Source organism: Botrytis porri, assembly GCF_014898465.1.
Source record: "Botrytis porri strain MUCL 3234 chromosome Unknown BPOR_004, whole genome shotgun sequence".
Taxonomy (NCBI): Eukaryota; Fungi; Ascomycota; class Leotiomycetes; order Helotiales; family Sclerotiniaceae; genus Botrytis; species Botrytis porri.
The window spans coordinates 2,516,594-2,539,667 of NW_024066078.1; the positions used below are offsets into that span (position 1 = coordinate 2,516,594).

Consider the following 23,074-nt stretch of genomic DNA (forward strand, 5'->3'; position numbering starts at 1 on the left):
GTTTTGAAAGCTTGTCAGTTGTTTACTTGGTACTACTCTATCCGAACACCTGGCCCGAAACAACTATGTCGGTTCTGTAAAGTTCTTTTCCGGAATAGTTGCAAATTTTTATTGGTAAACAACTATGTCGTTTTTGTAAAGTTCTTTTCCAGAATAGTTGTAGATTTTCTGTTGGTATCATACATATAGCTTACATGTTCTGCCTTTCTTGGGAACTAGTGAGAGGCATAAGACCACAGAAAAACAAGCATTACAAGAATTCCAAAGATCACCATCAAAATACTTAATGACGGTAGTGGCTCAATATTCCTGGCGTTTAATTTGAAGCCTTACAAGCCATACCCGGATGCCTAGAAAATTTTCAGATCTAACGATTCAATCCAGGTCAACAAGCAATAATAAAGCTTGTAATTTGTGTCATGATATCCGTTCTTCGAAATTCTAAATTCCTGGAGAAAGTTTTTCCGTCGAATGAAGGGGTGGTGGGTCCTCGTGCTTCGCTTCGCTAAAGTGTCTAGATTGGTATTGAATATAAAGAATGGGAGAAAAACGGCGAATCATGATTAAGATATTGAAGACGGTAAGATGATCCGAATTTCGAGGAAAGCCGAGGTATAGATGTCAGAGAACATGATTCCAGAGGTGTGCTGTTTTGGGGAGTCTATTCCGTGGTGGATACGAGGCATAGTTGCGGCAACGGTAATTGATTGTAGTTCATGGTACCTGTAAGAAACTGTGATTGCTTCATTTGAAAAATTGGATGGCCTTCTTGTCAGCCGGATGATCAAAATTTACTGGTCTAGTTACGTCCAGAAGAAGTCTCGATTCCCTCACATCGGAGATGATTCCGAGTAGTGGATCGAGTCGTGACTCTTGACGAGATAGATATTAGATTTGTTCCTCTTTTCTTTTTGACATCAGGAGATTGTTCGGTTTGTACCGGTACAGAAGGGCAAAGCGGTAATAGGTACATTTGTTGGAAGGAACGCTTGCATCGATCCGTGTTGGCTACTCAAGCTCCTGCGTCCTAAGCAAGTATTCGAGAGTCGTAATACTCAAGGCTCAAGCACAACACATTGCCGCTGATCGTTGTTTGCTTCTCTAGATAATGCAAGAAATGCGATTGGGGCAACATTACATGTAAATGGAGCTTCACAGATAATGTAAAACTTTGTTCATCGAATTTCCATGTCAGGTCGTTGACAGAGATGTGTACACGAGTAGAAATTGAAAGTCTTTCTCTAGTGTGCCTGGCTCGCCTGGGTATGCATCTCAGCTCCATAGCAATATGCAACGCTGAAAAAGCTCGTGTTTATGTTGTGGGGACTCCACCTGGGGGAGAAAGTGGGAGGGGAGAGCGGGTGAATCAAGGTCTCGTGACTCGTGACTCGTGATGGTCGGTCATTGGTGAACCTCCGTAGCCCCCGTGATTTACCACGAAATTTGGGAATCTTGAAAAACATGGAATTGATATGCCTACTTTTATCAAAGTAGAGCGTCGCCTATATGATATCACAACTGGTAACTGCAATAAGAAGGATGGCAGTAAGTACTCTGATCCCACCCTGAATTCCAAGTTGAGACTACTCTTTTCTTCTCGACTCCAAAGCTCCAAGTTTTATGGTGTTTGTGCAGTTTCTGTACATGAAAATTTTGCAAAATGAAGTCAACAGCATGCCTCTGAGTCATTTCTTGTGTTGGAGAACGAACATATCCGGCTGGCTCTTTTTCAAAGTCAAACATCAGAGGTAGATCATTTTCACCAAATATTCAACCATTTCAATACTGTAAGTAGAAATTTCTACCAAAAACCTGTCTCGGTTCAACCTCGTCAGCGAGGTGGCTCTCTCTAGCTTTAGCTTTTTGAAACAATCTGCGTTGCGAACACGAACAGCTTAAACGACCCTGAAATGTCAATTGCAACCACATCTCACTCGCAACATAATTCAATTGAGCTTCTAGTCCAGCTTGAACGATAAACCACTGAATTTACTAATCCTAAGCCCAATATAATACCATTTCGGCGTGGCATAATGTCTTGTAAGTATCACTTCTCCCTTCCGCCACAACCCCCTTATCAACTAACATTTCGGACAGTTCTCACAACAACCCACCAAACCCTCACTCTCACTCCTATTCCTCCTCATATCCCCAAGGCCCAGGTGCTTGCCCTACTACACAACCATTCGAAAATGATAAGCTTGAACCCCCTAGTCACAGCTCACACTCTCCTCCCACCCACGCATATCCTTGCCGTCGATTTCTTCAAAACCGAGCCCTCATCCCTTCAACCAAGCACTTCGTGTCCCTGTGAAATCTGGGAAATAACAGATGATATGTCCGCCGCGGAAGGAGACAATGGACGAGGATGGCGAGGCGGCTGGGCAAAACGTTTTGTCCCAGATCAAATCACTTATACATCGAGTCTCCAAGATCGCGAAGACGGATTAGTTAGTGTGACGCATGCGCCAATGGGGGTACATAGTGTGACGACGTGGATTGTGAGGGAAGCGGGGCCGGGGGAAAGTTCGTTAATGCTTGGGGAGGGGAGATTGGTGCTCGAGGAGAAGGGGGTTGTGAGGGCGAGTAGGATGTTGATGGGCTTCATAAAGACGACCTTGCAGGAGAGTCATGAGAAATTGGTAAAGGACTTCATGAGGGTTTTGAAGGGAGAGGTCGCCGATGGAGAAGAGGTGGAAAATGGGGTGAAGGGTGAATTGTAGTTCAATGGTTGGATAGGGGCTGACATGGGGAGAAGTTGAAATTCTGCAGGAAACACAGTTTGGCGCCATACTTGAATAAAGTAAGTAAAAATTCAGATATCTTGTACGGTAAGTTAGCGAGCAAATCACGAAATACAGAGCGAAATCTTATATGATTGTACACTTAGAACCACTGAATTTCATCACTTGACATGATGTCAAATTCGCAATTTCTTACACAACACAATTTCCCCATTAACTTACTCTCTATTGCTATTTCTATGCGTAATTCTGCCCGCCCTAATCTTGATCTTATCTTGCTCGCATCCAAAGTTGGGCAAATAATACAGTCTGCGAGGCATCATCCCATAAAGAAACAAGTTATATCTAGAGCGCATACCCAACCCCCCCCCCCAATCTAGTCTGCAATGGTCTATCTACATATACACATACTTTCAGGAGGCCTTGTATCAGCATGCAATTTCTTTCCATATATCCGCAAGGAAAAAAATCCAGTCTCACGCATCGAGTGTGAAGCTTCTGCAGACTTCGCTCGGTGGCACGTCAAACACTGTAGGTAGTTGTTTGGCAACTACTTCCATACTTTATACTTGAGAGTATCATGTCTCTAGTCTTCTTACTATTAGCTGCACTTCGTTTGTTAATAATTGTTTCTTCACTTCTGAGGGTATAGATCATAGGGAAGTACTAAGGAATGGGTTTGTGTGTTTTGATCCGTGGAGGATGTTAGAAGGAGAAGAGATGCAAGTGAATGTGTTGGTGTGCTTTTGGTCTTAATGGTGAGGATAATGAATATCTAATGTTTGGAGTATATTTTCAAGGCTGGATGAGGCTCGATGCTTGGGTTTGTGAGGTGGGAAGGGAAGGGGTTTGGGTTTAGGGGGGAGGGTTGGGTTTGAGAATTTCAGATGGATATTGGATGAATGTTCTGTATGAATATTTTGGATAGACAGATTGGTTCAGAATGGATTGTGTTCTTAGGGATATGGCTCAATATAAGTTGGGTAGATTTATGATTATTTCGGTGTTTTCCACTAGAACTAGATAGCTATTAGTGCGTAGTTGAAGATATTTCAGAAACTGGAGAGGAAGGGCATAAATAGAGAACCCCAACTCAAATTGACTCGGTATCTTATTTTTTTATACGGAAGATTGCGCTGTTGCAGAAGCTGAAGATATAGGAGGACATAGTAAATCATTTCATATATAAACTTCATAGAAAGATTTTATGTAGATTATAGTAAATACAATTGAACATTACATGTACACAGTTCCTAACGCTAACTAATTACTATTTCTGACGAATTACACATGGCGACATATACTAGTAAAGATAATCATACTCTTCCTTAAGTCTTCCGAATCCGATTCGAGGCTGATAATTTTCCACTCTGTTTCCACCAAAATCAAAGACAGAGTAGTGTCTTTCCAAGAAACTATGACCGAGAAGAGCAAATGTGCTTTCACCACTGTCATCAACAGGCGGCATACACTGTTCACCCGGTCTGAAAAACTCATCGCCCCTAATCGAAAACGTCACATCATTACTCTCATCCTCAGTCTCTCCGAATGTGAAAGAAATAGCCCATGTGCTATTCATATGCTCACACTGCATTCTTTCTTCTCCATTATGCAATTTCGTGTTATTCCAACCGAGATTGAAATAGAATGCGTCGATTATAGACGAGGGAATCGAGATGCGTCCGTCGCCGGTATCGAAAACAGCAGTTCCTGAGCCGTGCATGGGCCAGGTGGTATTAGATTTGGGTTGGGTATTTGCAGGTGCGTTTGTCGATGGAAGTTTACCGTTATGCACTGTTACGGTTTGATTTTCGCGAGCGACGAGGACGTTGACGGAGCGGAGGGGTGCACGCCAGACTTCATATGGAGTTTCCACGCGGAGAGGCATATACACTACTTCTCCATCCACATACACATCTTCATGACTTCCGCCAATTGTCAAAACACCATCTTGGACACCGGTGTTGTTGGGATTCGTTCCGTAGAAAAGAGCAAAACGCGTTTCATCAAGTTTGTCCTCCCAGAGAAGAGTCTCCACAAGCGAACTCGTCTGGTTCTGCGCAATGGAGGAGAATGCCAAGCCGAGAAATCCATCGGCGGTGATCCAGCGCCAACTGCTTTGCTCTGCAGCGATGAAAGTTTGGTTCCAGCTCAACGTTCCTTTTTCATCTGAAAATACATCAGAGAATACATAGCCGGCGAGAAAATCACCGTTAATGTATGGGATATCGGCATACTGGTGAACATCAACAGAAGTGGACGAATCCGAATCATTATATGGAGTTCGGACGAATGCGGAAAGCTCGGGACATGAAGTATCTGTGCAATTGCGTCCTGTTACCCAGGAAGTGGTAGATCCGGTATCGAACATCAATCTGTATGGTTTGGCTGGAGTGCCAACTTCAAGTACTACAGAGGACTAGAACAATGTCTTGTTAGTATCCATGTTGAGGTTAACGTAGGTGTAACATACATATGTATCTTGAATATGAACTGGCAAATCCAGAACAGCCGCCGAAGCAGCAGCCGCTAAGGTAAGTAGAGAGAAAGTACTCATATTTTCCGAACTCTAGGCAATGACTGAGTAAGGCGAGTGAGTGAATGTTGATCTCAAAACTATTTAGAATGTCACAAACCCTCCCATTTATATATATTTTCATTCCATCACGTACCAATACGAGCATTTAAAGGTTACCAAAAAAGAAATGTGGGGCGAATATGATCCCATTAGATGATAGCGTACCGGCACACACGAGAACCCCTTTACCGCCCAATTCAACATTCAACAGCGACATTCACTCCAGATTTTAAGCATGCTTTTTTGCTTTTAGGAGAAATTTCGGCACCGGATTTGTTCAGTTAATCTTTCTGAAACGATGCGATATCAATTGTGGATCTTAAGGGATGATAGTACAAGATCTCTGAACACCAAAGCCAACCCCATGAAAGATCAAGATTTGACTGCTCGAAAAGTTCATGCAGAACTACAAAGCGAAGTCATCTTTTGAGTATATTAGCACGCAGATTAAGATCAACTATAAACACATACAATGATTATCCATCTTTTTATCCCATGGGTAATCTTCATGGTTCTTGCAATACTAGAAGATTGGATTGTTGCGGGCCTATTTTGTTTGCATATTTCTCCAGTTAAATATATGTAAAGAGATCATGCTGAGATAGATATCGTATATACACATCGAGAATGGAGGCTGAGCGGACCATACTTGAACCAGATAGGGCTGGGCATTTGTACCCTACCCGGGGTATCTGGCCTCATAGGGTAGTATACTCTACCTTATAAGCTTTTATAGAGTATATATTTACTAAATAATTCGGATACTTGGGGTACTCACAAGTAAATATTATGTAATCATTCTATAATTATTATTTAAAAAGAAGGTTATTCCTAATTATATAATAGAATCAAAAACATTAGATTATATTATTCGAATTATATTATTGAAAATTTACATTATTCTATTTAATATATTATTTTATAAGTTTCTTTTTCTTCAAATAATTATATCAATTATATCTTTCTATATTAGTAGTAATAATATAATAAATCAAAATGATTTATTAGATAACTTATATTTATTACATAATAATGCTAAGAATACTGTTTTTGAATTTATTAATTGAAATATGCCTCTCCCTTTAAACAATATTAATAACAAATATACTAGACAATCTACTAGTAATACTTTTTAATATTTATAATTAGCTTTATACTTATTGAATATATTATCTCTTAAAATTATAAAAGCTTTCTTATTCAAAAATTCAAACCCTTTCTTTTCTCGATATATTTTAAAAGATTTAAAGTAAATATATCAAATGTAAATCAAGTCTATCTAATCAGATTGTATTTATATAAAAATTATATCAAGAATTATTAATAATATTAATAACTTCAAGCTATATTATTATAAAAAATATCTAAGTATTATAATTTTTGAAGATAAAAAGAAAGCTCAAATAACAACTCAAATTCAAACTATAGAAAATTCCAAATTATTTTTTTTATTTCTAAAATTATTAACAGATCAACATTATTATTACTATTTTTTTTTACAACTTATTATTAAAAACAACCTTTCATTCAATATTATAGATTAAATATAATTTAATAATTTTATTAGATTTATTACACCTACTACTAAAAATATATTATATCATTAACTTATAAAGGATTTGAAAAAGGATTTCGAAAATACAAAAGTAATCAAAACAAAAGAATTTCAAAAGTATATTGATAATAAAGGACATTTTTCATTAATTATAAATAAATAATCTAAACATAATCGATTAGATTATATCATTATTATTATACATTATACTCTTTCAACTAATAGTATTTAACAATCGATTCTTAATATTATTGAATTTATTAATCTCTTTTATATTAGTAAATATTTTATATAAAAGCTTTTTAATATTACAAATGATTTTAATATTATTAAAGTAATAATCTTAATTATATATAATAATATTATATTTAACCATTTTAAAAAAATAATTATTATAAATCATATAACTTTTTTAAAAAAGAAAAAGATAGAATATTCCATTTATTTTAATAAAATTAATAAAAATATTCAATATTTTAATTATATAAATAATATTATTATACAAATAAATAAGTTTTTTTTACTATTATTTTTGATTAATATTAATAAATTTATAAATTTGAATATGTTAAAATCTAAATCTTTCAAAATTTAATATATTTACGAATTTCAATTTAATCAAGCTTATAATCTATATACTAATAATATTCTTGTACATTTAGTATTATTTAAACTACATAATATCGTTTTAATATTTCAAAATAAAAGAAAATTCTATAATATATATAAAATTAATTTTCACCACCTTTTTCTTAATATATTAATTCATTAGAATTCTATTAATAATATACTTTCAAAAGCTTTATATTAATAAATATTTATTACAGCTATTTTAATTATACAAATTTGAAATAAATCTATTAAAAAGAACTTGTTTTTTATTAATAATAATTAACTAATATTAATTAAATTAAAGCAATTCTTATATATTTCCATTTGTTAATTATAAAAGCACAAGTCGATATCTATTCTACACTTCAAAATAAAATATCAATTTACATCCTTCTAATTCAACAAATATATAAAATAACAATTAACAACAACCATCCTACTCTTCAAATTATTACTAAAACTACTCTTAAAACACTCAAAAAATATTACAAATCTAATATAAATACATATCATACATAAATAATTTTAATCTTTAATCCTCATTACAAATTTGATTTAATTAAATATCTATATAAAACTAAAAACAAAAATAAAATGTTAATATACTTAAAAGCAATTATATACATTAAATCTGTATTTTTGAAGTATAAAACATATACTGATTAAATTCGAATATTTATGGAATAAAAAGCTTGAAATATATATATCGATAATAATAACAATAATAATCTTATTTCAATTATTCTAACTATCGATTTCGATTTCAATATTAATTTATATATAGATTTTGATTAATTTAAATTATCTACAACTATTTATACATTAGCTCTTGAATCAGAATTAAATTGATATATAAAAGTTTCTTATATTATTTGAAATGAGTATATAATTAATAATATAATTAAATAATAAATGAAATTTTAATACAGCTTTTCAATTCTTTTTCAAATTTGAAAAGATTATTCATCTATTTCAGCTATATTTGTTTCTTTAGAATATATTTTTAGTATTATTAGGTTATTAATTTCTAAACATAAAATTAATTTATTTAATGATATTATTCGATATATGCTTTATTTGTATATATAAGGAATTTTACCTTAAAAAAAAGAAAAAAAAGATATTAAGATTATTAATATTGATAATAATAGTAATAATAATGATATTTAAATCAAGAAAATTGTTACTATTTTTAGTTCTATATTTTAAAAATATTGTATTAAAGAAATTAGAATAAAAAAAGCTAAAAAAGTAGTAGAAACTATATATAATGTTTAAGGGTATAAATTAATAGAGGATTGATAGGTAATATAGGAAAGATAAGAAAACTATAAAGATAAAACTCTCAAAGAAGTTATATAAGAATTATTAGTAATTATTTTAGAATAAGTAAATAATATATCTTCATTTTTTCCTTGTTTAACTTTAAAAATATGTTATAATTTGAATAAAAACTATTATTTTATAATATAAGGCATTAATAATTAATATTATATCTTTAAATTACTTTTAATAAATTATTGTAATATAAAACTTACTTATTTCGATTATAGTCAATTGAATCTTTAATGATATATAGATATCCTTTAAATCAACTTTTATATAATTAGAATAAAAAAAGTAAGTTCAATTATATTATATATTAATATTACTTTACTCTCTATTTTTCTACTTTCTTTCTTTTTATTTATTATTTATATCTATTATTATTTCTATTTTACTATTAAATTTATATATTATCAAAATTTTACTCAATTTTAAAATAATAAACAAAACTTTATATATTACAAACCTTACTTTAAAGTAAAGCTCCTCATTTATTATTACCTCTATTATCATATCAATATTAATTTAAATATTAAAGTTTATTATTATTATTACTATCAATCTTATGAATAATACTATTACTATCACTATTCTTATCAATACCATCTCTTTTCTTTTTACTCTAACTTTTTTTTTTATAAAACAAGAAATTACTGTTCCCGTTATAGTTTATATCAAATATATTATATATGATTTTATTAATAATAATAATAATAATAATAATAATACTATTATTCCTACTCCTACTCCCACTCTGTTACGACGGCATCCAACATACCGCGTCACATGACATAAATTACACGTGATGGAGCGTCAAGGAGCTTCAGCGCTCCTGGAGCGCGTTGCGATCCTTAACGATCCAACATATAGGAGAGGTCCTAGGGACCAGGAGAGAGAACGAAGGTCTATATAAGGGAATGGGTTTCATTACAATGTAGAGCTTCGTGCTCAAGAACAATCATTAGTTTCATTACTATAGTTACGAGAATTGCAACCAGTTACCAACCTTATTGAATTCCTACTTGAAGTCTAGTCTAAACCACCTCGAGAGAACTCTAGACACTTCCACGTGACCCTAGAGGCAGCTCCCGTAACACTTTGAGCACCATTTCTGCTTCAAGTACCAATTCAATACCAACCGACGATATGACACCCACCAGTGCATCCGCGAGCAGTCAGGCACAAGCACCCGACACCGACGATGTCGAGATGACCGACGCTCCCAAGGAAATTACCATCAACGAAACACTCAAGATTGCCTTACCAGACAAATACCAAGGTAGTCGACAGGAACTCAACACCTTCCTCTTACAACTTGAAATCTACTTCAGATTCAACGAAGACAAGTTCACCGAAAAGGAATCTAAGAGTATTTGGGCCGTGTCATACCTCAGAGGCGAGGCAGGCAAATGGATTCAACCATATTTACGAGACTATTTCGAGCATGACGACCAGGATCGCATGCAACCCACTCGAACAATCTTCAACAGTTTTGAAGGATTTAAGACAGAGATTCGTAGAATCTTCGGGAACTCCAATGAGCTAGAGGTAGCGGAAGATAAGATCTTCAACCTCAAGCAGACAGGATCAGCATTGAAGTATGCTACGGAATTTCGAAGATATGCTGGAACAACCAAGTGGGACGAAACCGCCATTATGAGTCACTATCGTAAAGGACTCAAACCAGAAGTCAGACTGGAGTTAGAAAGATCTGCCGAGAGTGTAGACTTGAACGACCTAATCCAGGACTCCATCGAATCAGATGATCGTCTTTACCGATATCGACAAAGTCAAAGATCATACAAACCCCAGGGAAATCAAAAGCAAGAGCGTTACCGCAAGAATGAGGGAAGACCACGTTACAATCCACAGAGATATGGAGACCCTATGGAACTCGACGCTACGCACCACAAAGGTGGGAATGATGATCCGGAAAAGAAACGAAGACGAGAAAATAACTTATGCTTTGAATGTGGGAAAGCAGGGCATCGGGCAGCAGAATGTCGAAGCAAGAGAACAGGGGGCAAGAAGGGCAACTTTAAGAATAAGTTCGGCAAGGGCCAACTTAATGCCACCTTCACGCCACAATTGTGTGCTGTTAGCATGACAGGGCTAGCCACGCCACCACCAGCTTACGAAGAAGAAGAAGAGGTCGAAGGCCTCTCATGGGTAAACAAAGACCCGCAGTTAGGAGAATCATGGTCTATTCGGGAAATTGACCAATGGAACCGTCGTATCTGGAAATTTGGAGATACAGACGAAGGAACTATGAACGAGGACCTCAGCGTAACAGACGCTGAAGAGGGCGAATCGTATGAGGTTCGGTACGTCGATCAGCATCGAATTCTATGGTTTGGAATCACTACGAACACATCATTCATAGAAAGGATCAGTACCGATCACCTCCAGTGGCCAGACAGAGGAGAGCTATGGGAAGTGTTTTATCACCACACATCTGAAAGAAATGAGAATCAGGTTCTATTTTTATGCAGAAGAGTAGGAAAAGAACACCGGGTCCAGGCTCAAGCCATATTACCACCACCAGTTGTGGGTACGATAATGAAAGTCACTCAAGGGAACTACCGGTACACCCTATGGAGGGATTTACTTGATGACAGAGCTAGATCAGGGACAAGCGCTGCCTATCTAGAAGAGGAAGAACCTCGACGTGTAACATTTGCCGATGAGATCATCCAGAATAGCGAGAATAAGCAAATTACACCACAGCTGAATGCTACAGGACAAGCAGGACAAATATACTGCAGAGTCAAGATAAACGGACAAATACAACAAGCCATGATAGATTCAGGGGCTACAGGAAATTTTATTGCACCAGAGGCTGCAAAGTACTTGGGAGTCCCACTCCAGAAGAAACAAAACCCCTACCAATTGCAGTTAGTTGACGGACAGCTAGCAGGATCTGACGGGAACGTTTCACAAGAGACACGACCAGTACGAATGAGCATAACCCAACATTCGGAGGTTATACAGCTTGACGTTGTGCCATTGGGCCAACAACAGATCATCTTAGGGATGCCATGGTTGAAGGCACACAACCCAAGAATAGATTGGTCACAAGAAACAGTGACATTTGATCAGTGCAAGAACGGTCACGATGACACGTTCAAGGCGTCCGCGAGACGTAACACGCGCCAAGGAGAGTTGAACGCGAACAACACCGGCGACGTAGGACACCCAGTCCAGGGTCCTTCATTAAGAGCGAAGGCCAGTACACCTCCTCTACAAATGCAGAAGCCAACGACACGGCAGGAAATCGCAATCAAGGCAAAGGAGCCTATGATACCAGAACAGTACAAGAAATACGAACATGTGTTCAAGGAACCAGGGATCCATGAGGCTTTGCCAGAACACAAGCCATGGGATCATGAGATAATATTGGAGGAAGGCAAGATGCCTGTGCACACCCCAATTTATTCAATGTCAGCCGATGAGCTAAAGACGCTCAAAGAATATATCGACGACAACTTGGCCAAGGGATGGATCAGAGAATCCACGTCCCAAGTGGCAAGTCCAACTATGTGGGTACCCAAGAAAGATGGTACTAAGAGACTAGTTGTGGACTACAGAAAGCTCAACACGCTTACAAAGAAAGATCGATATCCACTTCCATTAGCTACGGAATTAAGAGATCGATTAGGCGGAGCAACAATATTTACCAAGATGGACCTACGAAACGGGTACCACTTGATTAGAATGAAGGAAGGCGAAGAATGGAAAACCGCTTTTAAAACAAGATACGGGCTATACGAATATCAAGTTATGCCATTCGGGCTAACGAACGCACCAGCTACTTTCATGAGACTTATGAACAATGTGCTGTCGCAATACTTGGACACCTGTTGTATATGCTACTTGGACGACATCCTAGTATACTCAAACAACGAGGTCCAACACATCAAAGATGTCAGCAACATTCTTGAAAGTTTAGCCAAAGCCGATTTGCTATGTAAACCAAGCAAATGTGAATTCCATGTTACGGAAACGGAGTTCCTAGGATTCACCGTATCAAGCCAAGGGCTCAAGATGAGCAAAGATAAGGTCAAGGCAGTGCTTGAATGGAAGCAGCCAAATACAGTTAAAGAATTACAGTCCTTTCTAGGATTTGTCAACTTTTACCGAAGGTTTATTAGAGGATATTCAGGGATTACAACATCCTTAACCAACCTAACCAAGAAGGATCAAGGAAGTTTCGAATGGACCACCAAGGCGCAGGAGTCATTCGATACACTCAAACAAGCAGTAGCGAAAGAGCCAATACTGTTAACCTTCGACCCTGAGAAGCCAATCATAGTGGAAACGGATTCCTCAGATTTCGCTATAGGCGCAGTTTTGAGCCAACCAGGCCAGAATGAGAAATGACAACCAATCGCATTCTACTCTCGAAAACTATCACCAGCCGAATTGAATTACGAAATATACGACAAAGAATTACTGGCAATAGTCGATGCATTTAGAGAATGGCGAGTTTATTTGGAAGGATCGAAATACCCAGTACAAGTGTACACAGATCACAAGAACTTGGTTTACTTCACCACAACGAAGCAGTTAAACAGACGACAGGTCAGATGGTCAGAGACCATGGCCAATTACAATTTTAAGATTTCATATGTCAAAGGATCAGAAAACGCTAGAGCCGACGCTCTTAGCCGAAAACCAGAATATCAAGAAAATAAGTCGTACGAATCGTACGCTATATTCAAGAAAGAAGGCGAATCACTGGTTTACAATGCACCACAGCTCGCAGCTACGCATACATTGGAAGACAACCATCTCAGGATCCAAATCCAATCATATTACGACCAAGATGCCACAGCTATACGCTTTTGTTTCCGCAGACGAAGAACTTTAGCCATCGCTTCCTGAGAAACACTTATAGCGCGTTCTTCTTCCTCCTCAAGTCTGGCCTTTTGGCGGTCCAGACTATCCCAATCACTATCAGAAGGGCCACGAACGTCACATCTACGCCCTTGGCGGATACATTCAGCACACCGGGAAGAGTCCGGAGAAGATACAACACATTTGCGCTCTTGGCGTTCACACAAAGAACAAGACGACATTTCGAGACCGCGAGATTCAACAAGACGAGCTAAGCGCAATCTTTCCTTTCGTTTGTGAAAATTATCAGTCATATTGAGAGAAACAAACCATAGTACGACTATATTCCGAAGTGGGGTAAGCCGTTACTATATAACGCTTGGGACAAGCGCTAGGATAAGAAGGGGATAGTGTTACGACGGCATCCAACATACCGCGTCACATGACATAAATTACACGTGATGGAGCGTCAAGGAGCTTCAGCGCTCCTGGAGCGCGTTGCGATCCTTAACGATCCAACATATAGGAGAGGTCCTAGGGACCAGGAGAGAGAACGAAGGTCTATATAAGGGAATGGGTTTCATTACAATGTAGAGCTTCGTGCTCAAGAACAATCATTAGTTTCATTACTATAGTTACGAGAATTGCAACCAGTTACCAACCTTATTGAATTCCTACTTGAAGTCTAGTCTAAACCACCTCGAGAGAACTCTAGACACTTCCACGTGACCCTAGAGGCAGCTCCCGTAACACACTCCCACTCCCATTTCTACTCCTGCCTCAGCTCCAACTCTAATTCTTACTTATACCCCTATCTATTTTATTGACTTTAATAATAAAATTGTTTTAATTTTATTTCTTTATATTTATTAAAATTATATTAAAATTGTTACTCAAATAGATAGTATTTGTTGAGATCACTTAAAAGGGAGGAATTATTAACTCGAATTACTATATATAATACTATATAATTTATATAAAATGAATAATATAAATTGAAATGATTTAGAATAAAATATAATTCTTTTTAATATATATATAATAAGAAGAATTATATGATTCGCTTAAATATATAATTATATGTTCTAATATAAATAGAATTTTCATTTATAATAAAAACCTGGAATGTATAATATAAAGAGCGAATTGTATTAATTAAATTCCTTAAAATCTAAAACTAATCTAATTAAAAATCATTCCTTTTTTTATTTTCTTTTTTTTATAATTAAGTTAAAGGAGGTAAGAAAAGAATGAATCGAATTGAAAGTTGTATATAAGTGGGGAAGAGTTTTATTCGCTAGGGTGGAGTGATTAAAGGAGAGGGGATATTGAATCGATGTTACGACGGCATCTAACATACTGTATCACATAATCAGGAAGTCACAGAATTAGGGACTCCCACTAGATCTCACTACTTCTACCTAATAGAACACAATAGGATTAATAAGATAATAGAGAACAAAGATTTATATAAGGAAATAGATTTTATTATAATATAGAGCTTCATACTTAAGAACAATTATTAGTTTGATTATTATAATTATAAGAATTACAACTAATCACAATCTTATTGAATTCCTATTTAAAGTTTAATCTAAACCATCTCGAAAGATCTCTAGCCACTTCCACATAACCCTAGAGGCAGCTCTCATAACAATCGATTCGATTGAATAGAGTATTTATATTTAATTGAATTTGAAAGAATTGAGAGTGGGAAGGGTTTAATTATTATATAAGGATGAATAGAAGTAGATTATTCTTTTATTCCTTTATAAAATTTAAAATATAAGAGATTGAGTCTTCTTAATAAGGGAATAGCGGCTTGAAGCTTACAAAACTTCAATTCAATATATCTCCTAAGGATATAAATAGAGATCGAATTCATATAGAATTTCTTAAAACTATTTGTATTATAATAGGCTCTTCAACTTTATAACCTTTTCCCTTTATTCTTTTGATTTGAATAAACTAGATTTATTGGAGATAATAGGTAGGCCTTTTTCTTTAATTTAATAATTATACGAAGAAGAATGTTTTATATTATAAGATAAAGAAAGAGGGTTTAATAAAAGGTTTCTAATAGAAAAAGAATAATAAAGTAGTTCTTTTTATACAAAAAAAAGGAGGTTTCGAATTTGAAAAGCATACTAAGCTTTAAATAGAATTTAATGGATGTAAATTGAATTATTGAGTTATTGAATTTTATAAATATCATAGTCTAATCTATAAATCAATAAATCCGTTTAATCCTAAAGAAATCAATTATAATCAGAAATCCCTTCTTAGTATATTGATTAAAGAAAATAATATAAAGAATATAGTATTCTAATTCTTTATACAAATTATATATAAATATAATTTAATACAATTTTATTCGTCTTTTCGAAAAATATTTCATCAAATAGTTTAAACTATTCTTTTTATTTTTGTACAAATACTTTCATACGAAATCTCAAAAAGTAATTTAATTTATAAATATCTTTAATAAAAAGATAAATACTAATTAATATTGAGATCACTTAAAAAAAGGGAATTGTTAACTTGAATTATCATATACAGTATTATATAGTTTATATAAAATGAATAATATAAATTAAAATAATCTAAAATAAGGTATAATTCTTCCCAATATATATATAATGAGAAGAATTATATGATTTGCTTAAGCACGTGATCATACGTTCCGACAGTATTAAATAATTTAAAGTTATAGTTATATAAAAACATAATATTAAATATATTTATCTTAACATTATTACTTTTATTTAAATTGAAACGAATGATATTAAGTATATTAACATTTAGTAATAATTATTATTTATTAAATAATAAATAATTCTAATTCCAACCTTAATTTTTTTCCAATAAAGTTTATTTATATCAATTAATTTTATAATCTTTTAATACCTTTTAAAACTATTTGGAAAGATAGTCTTTAATTATTTAATATTTATATATTTATAAACAAATTAAATCAAACCTTCACCCCTATACATAAGCAATTTTGTACATTTAATATCTGAGTTAATATTCTTTATTAACTTTTCCTTTCCTATTTTTTTGATAAAGTTTATATCATTTAATAAGAATATATTATTAATAATATTAATCTTCAAGTTAATAAATTTATATTAATTAATAAATATTTCAAAGAATTCTTTTTAATACTTTATAAGTATATAAAGATCTGATTAGATGTGGGTAGAATTAAAATAAAAAGGTTTAGAATGAAATGAAATAGAATTAGTTTGATTTTCTTTTTAAAGATTATAAATATATTTATAATCTCAATATTTTTATTTTAATAATAATTATATAATTAACTATTCAATTATTATCTAATTATTTAAGTGTTTAATAAAACTATATAATATAAATATAAATATAAATCCTAAGGAATATAAAAAATAACTATAGAAAATATTAGTAAGAAAAAGCTTGTTTTATAATATCTATAATCTTTCAAATCTTAAATATACCCTTAAACATTCTTAATATATACTATATATTTTATAAATATTCTGGATATCCGGGCAATTTATAGGGTAATTATTCTACTCTGTAAAGGTAAAATTAGATATAATACCAGTTAGGTTATACTCCAGATTACTCTGGGTATACTCTACTTAGTGCCCAGCCCTGGAATCAGACCACTTGTACAAGATCAGATTGCTACGGGTTCAAAGCTATACAGCGGTGAAGTTACTAAATATTGGTTTGTATTTTCTAATTCATGACTGGTGTGGGTCAATCGCCTCATTCGTCCATGAGAAGAATGAGCAAAAAGGAGCAACCATTGGCGATGATGTTTTAACTGGCGCAAACATCTCATAAAATAACTAGACTCAAATTTGGATTCTTCTATTATCAATGCTACTGCCATCGCCAACTCAGATCGTGTCTTGTGTATCATATAGCCCCTTCTCGTCTTTTCCCCTTTTCAATCTCTCCACCCAATATCAAACCCCTTTCATGCATCACAAACAAACCCACCAGTCCTCACGTAGACCATTCCTTGTACCCCTTCTGCCTCTGTCTCGTATTCCATCCTAACTTCCCACTGATACTATTAACCCAATCTTCACTCCTCCTCCCTTGAGGCATCACATTAGCGAAGGGATAGCGACTAGCACTAATTGTCACATAATCGCCCGGGTTCAATTCTACCCTCTCTCTCCCATCAAAACTCGCCCAACTACTCGTTCTCGCATCATATGGTACACCCAGACGAAGTACAATAGTATCTGGGAGGATGATGGGACGGAACGAGAGCGTATGTGCGCAGATGGCTGATACGAGGATGACGGGGTTTTCAGGATGACAGAGGGAGCCGCCGGCAGCGAGATTGTAGGCTGTGGAGCCAGTGGGTGTGGCAACACAGACACCATCCGCTTGAACGGAGGTGAAGTGTTCATCGTCGCCGAATATCTCGATGGAAGACATGGCTTTTGCGTGTAAGTACTTGCTGACCAAAATCATTCACAGTCATGTGATATTTACTCACTAGGATTTGGTCCTCGATCAACCACGATATCATTGAGAATCTCATATGTACCATCTGGTCGATGGGTTCTCTCGTCTCCCATTTCCTCGCCCACTAACTCCTCTACTAAGTCTCTTTCCGGGGTTGTGTGTTCATCACTATTCTCGCCATTCTCTCCATCTTTAACGACCTTGGGTTTTCTTGTCTGGCTTCTCATGACCGTACCTTCGAACCTTAATCTGAGACTAATAGTGACTCCATCTCTAAATGCAGTGGTCAATTGTTTCTCGAAATCTCCAAAATCAAACTTGGTGAGAAATCCTAGACTTCCCAGTGCAAAACTTAAAACTGGTGGTACAATTCTTTGGAACAGCCAGCTTGCATAGAGAACTGTCCCATCACCGCCTAAGGTAACGATGAAATCAAATGTGTGCGGTCTCGTCCTGCACATATTTGATGACCAGTATCTCAACCTCTTATGTTTATCGCCACTACTCTTTCCTTCTTCGGCCTCCTCCAACTCATCCAGTAATCCTTTCGCGTCGAACTTCTTACTATCCCGTAGGTTCTCCTCCACGAAAACTGTATATCTGACCTGTCTTTCTGGACTTAAGAGCCATCTAGTAACCTCCCTCGTATTCGCGACCAAGCTCTCGTCATGCGCCTTTGTAAGGATAAAAACGTTTCTGACTTTCAGCTTCAATCTGATACTCCCCAGCCTCTTACTCAGTTCCCTCACCCCCCAAGCCATATCCGAAAGTTGTTTCTTTGTAAGAAGTCTACTGTGCGTCGCGCCCGCATCCACACCATCAGCTTGTAATTGCACCTTCCCACCTGCATCATCTTCACCCGGCTGTGTCGCATCTTTCGCTTTGAAAGTATCTCTCCAAGAGGTTTCATCAACCTGGCCACAATTTTCCTCTTCATCATGCTTGTGCATTTTTGTATCGATCACTGCATCCTCTTTAACATCGGTTTCATCCTTCCCACTTGCGATTCTGCGTGAAGCTAGAGTTTCTGCTATTCCCTCCAAACCACCATTTGATCTCCTGCCGCTTTTTCTCTGACTTTCGAGTAATGCGTGTACATAACATTCTGTGTTCTTTCTTCGCTGGAAAGTGGCTGCGGGTGTATCAGCCGTTACGAGAGAAGATTTCCTACGATGCGCATTTTGAGCATCGAAAACTACCTGTGGGAAGAGGGTGTCTCGTAAGCTCAAATGATTTCGCAGATGGGAAAGAGAGTGAGAGATAGATTTACCTCCAGCGCATGTTGATACTCGGAATCACTTGCGCTTGAATGACCCTGCTAATGTTAGTTGATGCAGAATCAATCTTGAACTCGCAAGCTCTCAAATTTCTGTGTCATACTTCCTCATGAGCATCAAATTGATCCCTATTCGGAAGAGATATGCGTCGTGGTGCTGAATTGGCCATCGGTTCGATGATTCTAGTCTTCTTTCTATTGTTATGTGTTGTCTTTGGATCAATTCTCGTGGAACAATACAAATTTGAAGCTTGAATATTATTTTGGCAATGACGCTCTAACAGCTACCTACCCCTCCTCGTAAGCTCATAAGTTACTGAGGAATGTACGAATTCAGAGGCTCTCTTTCATTGAATTTCTATGAAAAAAATTCACTATGGTAAAGGTCTACTTGGGATTCTTCCTAAGGGGATGATTCTCCGAAATTTTGAATCCATGATTTTGAAATCGATTCAATCCAATTTATGAAGTTCCAAAATGCATGTTATTGATTACCTCACTAAGTCGGGTACCCCATTTTCGGGCCATTTCTCTTTTAGGCCATCTTAAAAAAGCTCATTATAGAAAGCAACCTTTCATCTTAAATTTTTAATAACTTTATAATTCTTGAATTAATTGATTTAAAATTTTAATATATTATTATTTATATTATATTGAAGATATATATTGAAATTAATATTAATTTGACTTTATATGTAATAATGAATAGATATTTAATTTAATAAATTATTTTAGATTATAGGATTTCAAGAATTATTTTTCAAAATTGTATAAATAGTTATTTATTTTATAATAAAGATATGTAATATATGTAAAAGATAGTTCTAATGTAGGAGAAATGATTAATAGATTGAATATTAGTTTAAAAGTCTTTAAGTATTAGTTTTATATATTAGTAAATTTGTAAAATTGAGGAGTACCTTTTTGATATTAGAAGAAGTGATTTTATATTTAGGAAATGATAAATATAGAACTTTCTTTAAAGGAATTTAGAGATTAGAATTAAAAGATAAATTAAAATCAATTTAGTATATATTAAAGATGTAATTATTGATATTATTAGTTAATGATTTTTAAAATTGGATTTATTTTTAATTTGTTATATTGAGTTTTAATATTATTATAATATAAATAAAGTAGATATATAAGAAAGCTAAGAATTAAATGAATTAGTTTTAAGAAGCTTAGAATGTTGTTTTATTTTTAAAAAAAAGGAGTCTGGTTTTAAAGTTTGGATATTATTTATATAATATATTTCAATTATGGGAAAAGCTTTTAATTTTCTTATTATATTGAAAGGGAAATTAGTATAATAATAATGGTTTCTGGCTAATTTGAAACCCTATAAAGAATAGTATTTTATTATTATAGATAATGAATGGACTATGAATAATACTATTCTAAAATAGTTTAAAAAGATCTTTATACCTCAAATAATTCTTTCTTTATTAGATAAGTCGAGATTCCTTATATTAAATAAGTATAGAAGTTATGAAATTATTGAATTTATATATAAATACTTTAAATATAATATATATCTTTTATTCTTTTTATTATATATGTTATATATTCTATAGTCTTTTAATTTCTTTGTTTTTTTATTTTTCAAAAAAGTATATAGGCATTATCTTAATAAATTAGCCTTTTTATTGGATTCTAAAGTAATTAGAAAAACCAATTTTTTTTATATACTATTAGAAAGTATAATTAGATAGTTTAATAGAGTATAATATATTAGTTAGATGGAAAGCTTTAGGTTTATAGTCTTTAAATTACATTAAGTTTATTATATTCAGATTATTGTTTGAGAATAATAATAAAGAAGTTATAAATTAGAATTTACTTTTTAATAATGATCCTGTGTATTAATGGAATAAAAAGTCTGTAATTTCAACTTTTAAAATGTCTCAAAAAACTAGTGATTTAAGATTATATGTATATATGTTCCTTTGAAGTGAAAAGACTAATCTTTATATTTGTTATCAGCTTTTTAGAAAGATTATTAAGAGATTTGATACTAAGGATTATGAAATTCTATAATTTGGGTATTGAATAAAGTAATTAGAGTATTAATTGAAATAAATTATTTAAAACAAAAAAAACATAAGATGAAAACTAATTCAAATTTAAAGTTTTCTAAAATTAAAGAGATTAGGGAAATATAAATTGAAATAGGAAACTATAAAATTGATATGAAAAATATTAATGATAATAATGAAAGTGTATCCTTAAGCATTTATTATAATATCAAATAGTTATTGAATAATTAATGTTTTAATATTATATAATATAAATTTTTAAGATGGCCCAAAAGAAGAGTGGCCCGAAAGTGGGGTACCCGACTTACAAACAATGAACATCATTGACATTTAGGCTTTCGAATGATACCATTGATGTACCTGTCGGGCCTGTCGTCCAATACCTAGCCTTTCCATGACTCCACACCCATCAATTGTCAGTATTATCGATAAGGAAAAATGAAATGTCATCCATAAACATTGCTATGCCTCGAAAAGGGACGAGTATGTTATTTTAATTCTTTAAAATCAGCATCACCTTTTTGATTTGGGTATTTCATATATATTAATTAGCCTCTATGCATACTACGCAAACATTCCTGTTCTCATGTCAGAGTATCATTGATTAGATATTCTTCCCTTACCCCTTCATCGTCGCTTCACCCCTCCCTCAGCCAAATACATGTATCTAGTACAGTCCAACGGCAATGCTAACCATGCAGACGACGCAGCATTGCAGCACTGCAATAGGTACGTAGTTAGATGACTGTACCAAAACCATGTCCCATCCATTCATCGCCCCGAGTACAAATGAAAACGGAAGGAGGTCCTAGATTCAAGCTATGAAGGATGGCGATGATCAAATAGATTGATTGACTCATCGCCTACTCCGTTCGGAAGTAAGTACTTCGCATACGGAGATCCCAACCATGACATCGTTGTTAAAGCTGTGTATACCGTATATATGTGGAGTTGGACCTTGCATTTACGTTATCTGGATCTGGATGCTTTTCATCTAATTTGCAAAGCAAACATGGTTGAAAGAAGTAATGAGCACGTTATTCCATTTTTTTCCCTTCTCACGCAACCCACACCTGTACAGAGAGAATCTCATGATCTCGTGCCTTGCTAGTTTTTTCCCCCTGGATTACAGCAACCTAACTGTTCAAGCAACCTTAACCTTTGATGCCTACACCGATAATGGCCCAATGCGTCCACACTTGAAATCTTAGATGCGGATGCGTTGTACAGCACCAAAAACGTTCCAACGCCCATCCTTCGCACCCTTTCACCAACCGAAAGGAAGCAAAGGGTAGGAAAATCACCCACCCTTAGGGACAATCAACCCACTTCCGGCTCTATGACACAAATCCAATTCCTTTCTTCCATGGAGATGCAGAGAAAGTACGAGATCGATACCAACATGACATCTGGTGTCGTACCCATTCACTCGACCAGAAACGTCTCCCGTCAAGATCATGCATTGCTATACTACCGCCTTACCTTCCTTCGTTTCCGTAAGATCCCAACTCTATCCATACAGAAAGTTGAGTGAGACGATCAACCATCCTATCAATCTCATCGAGAACGAAACCTTGTGGTAAAAGCGCCCAGTCACCAACCAGTCTAATCAACCATACATCGTACGAAAAGTGT

At 34.7% G+C, this 23,074-nt stretch overlaps 3 protein-coding genes across 3 annotated transcripts; 1 reads left to right on the forward strand and 2 right to left on the reverse strand.

The window, feature by feature from the left end:
* The first annotated feature begins 1,503 nt into the window (after positions 1-1,503).
* EAF01_003656 (uncharacterized protein) lies at positions 1,504-3,026 on the forward strand. Its single transcript, XM_038911910.1, has 3 exons — positions 1,504-2,040; positions 2,098-2,831; positions 2,891-3,026. Exons 1-2 carry the CDS (start codon positions 2,034-2,036, stop codon positions 2,721-2,723), a joined length of 633 nt encoding a protein of 210 aa, XP_038773145.1. The 5' UTR covers positions 1,504-2,033; the 3' UTR covers positions 2,724-2,831; positions 2,891-3,026.
* Positions 3,027-4,047: 1,021 nt separating this feature from the next.
* EAF01_003657 (uncharacterized protein) lies at positions 4,048-5,301 on the reverse strand (the record flags this gene model as incomplete). Its single annotated transcript, XM_038911911.1, has 2 exons — positions 4,048-5,163; positions 5,218-5,301. The coding sequence occupies 2 exons, from the start codon at positions 5,299-5,301 to the stop codon at positions 4,048-4,050; spliced, it is 1,200 nt and encodes a 399-aa protein (XP_038773146.1).
* A 12,349-nt stretch (positions 5,302-17,650) lies between these two features.
* EAF01_003658 (uncharacterized protein) lies at positions 17,651-19,570 on the reverse strand (the record flags this gene model as incomplete). The annotated part of the gene is made up of 4 exons (XM_038911912.1): positions 17,651-18,096; positions 18,156-19,323; positions 19,395-19,439; positions 19,505-19,570. The coding sequence occupies 4 exons, from the start codon at positions 19,568-19,570 to the stop codon at positions 17,651-17,653; spliced, it is 1,725 nt and encodes a 574-aa protein (XP_038773147.1).
* Between the last annotated feature and the right edge of the window lie 3,504 nt (positions 19,571-23,074).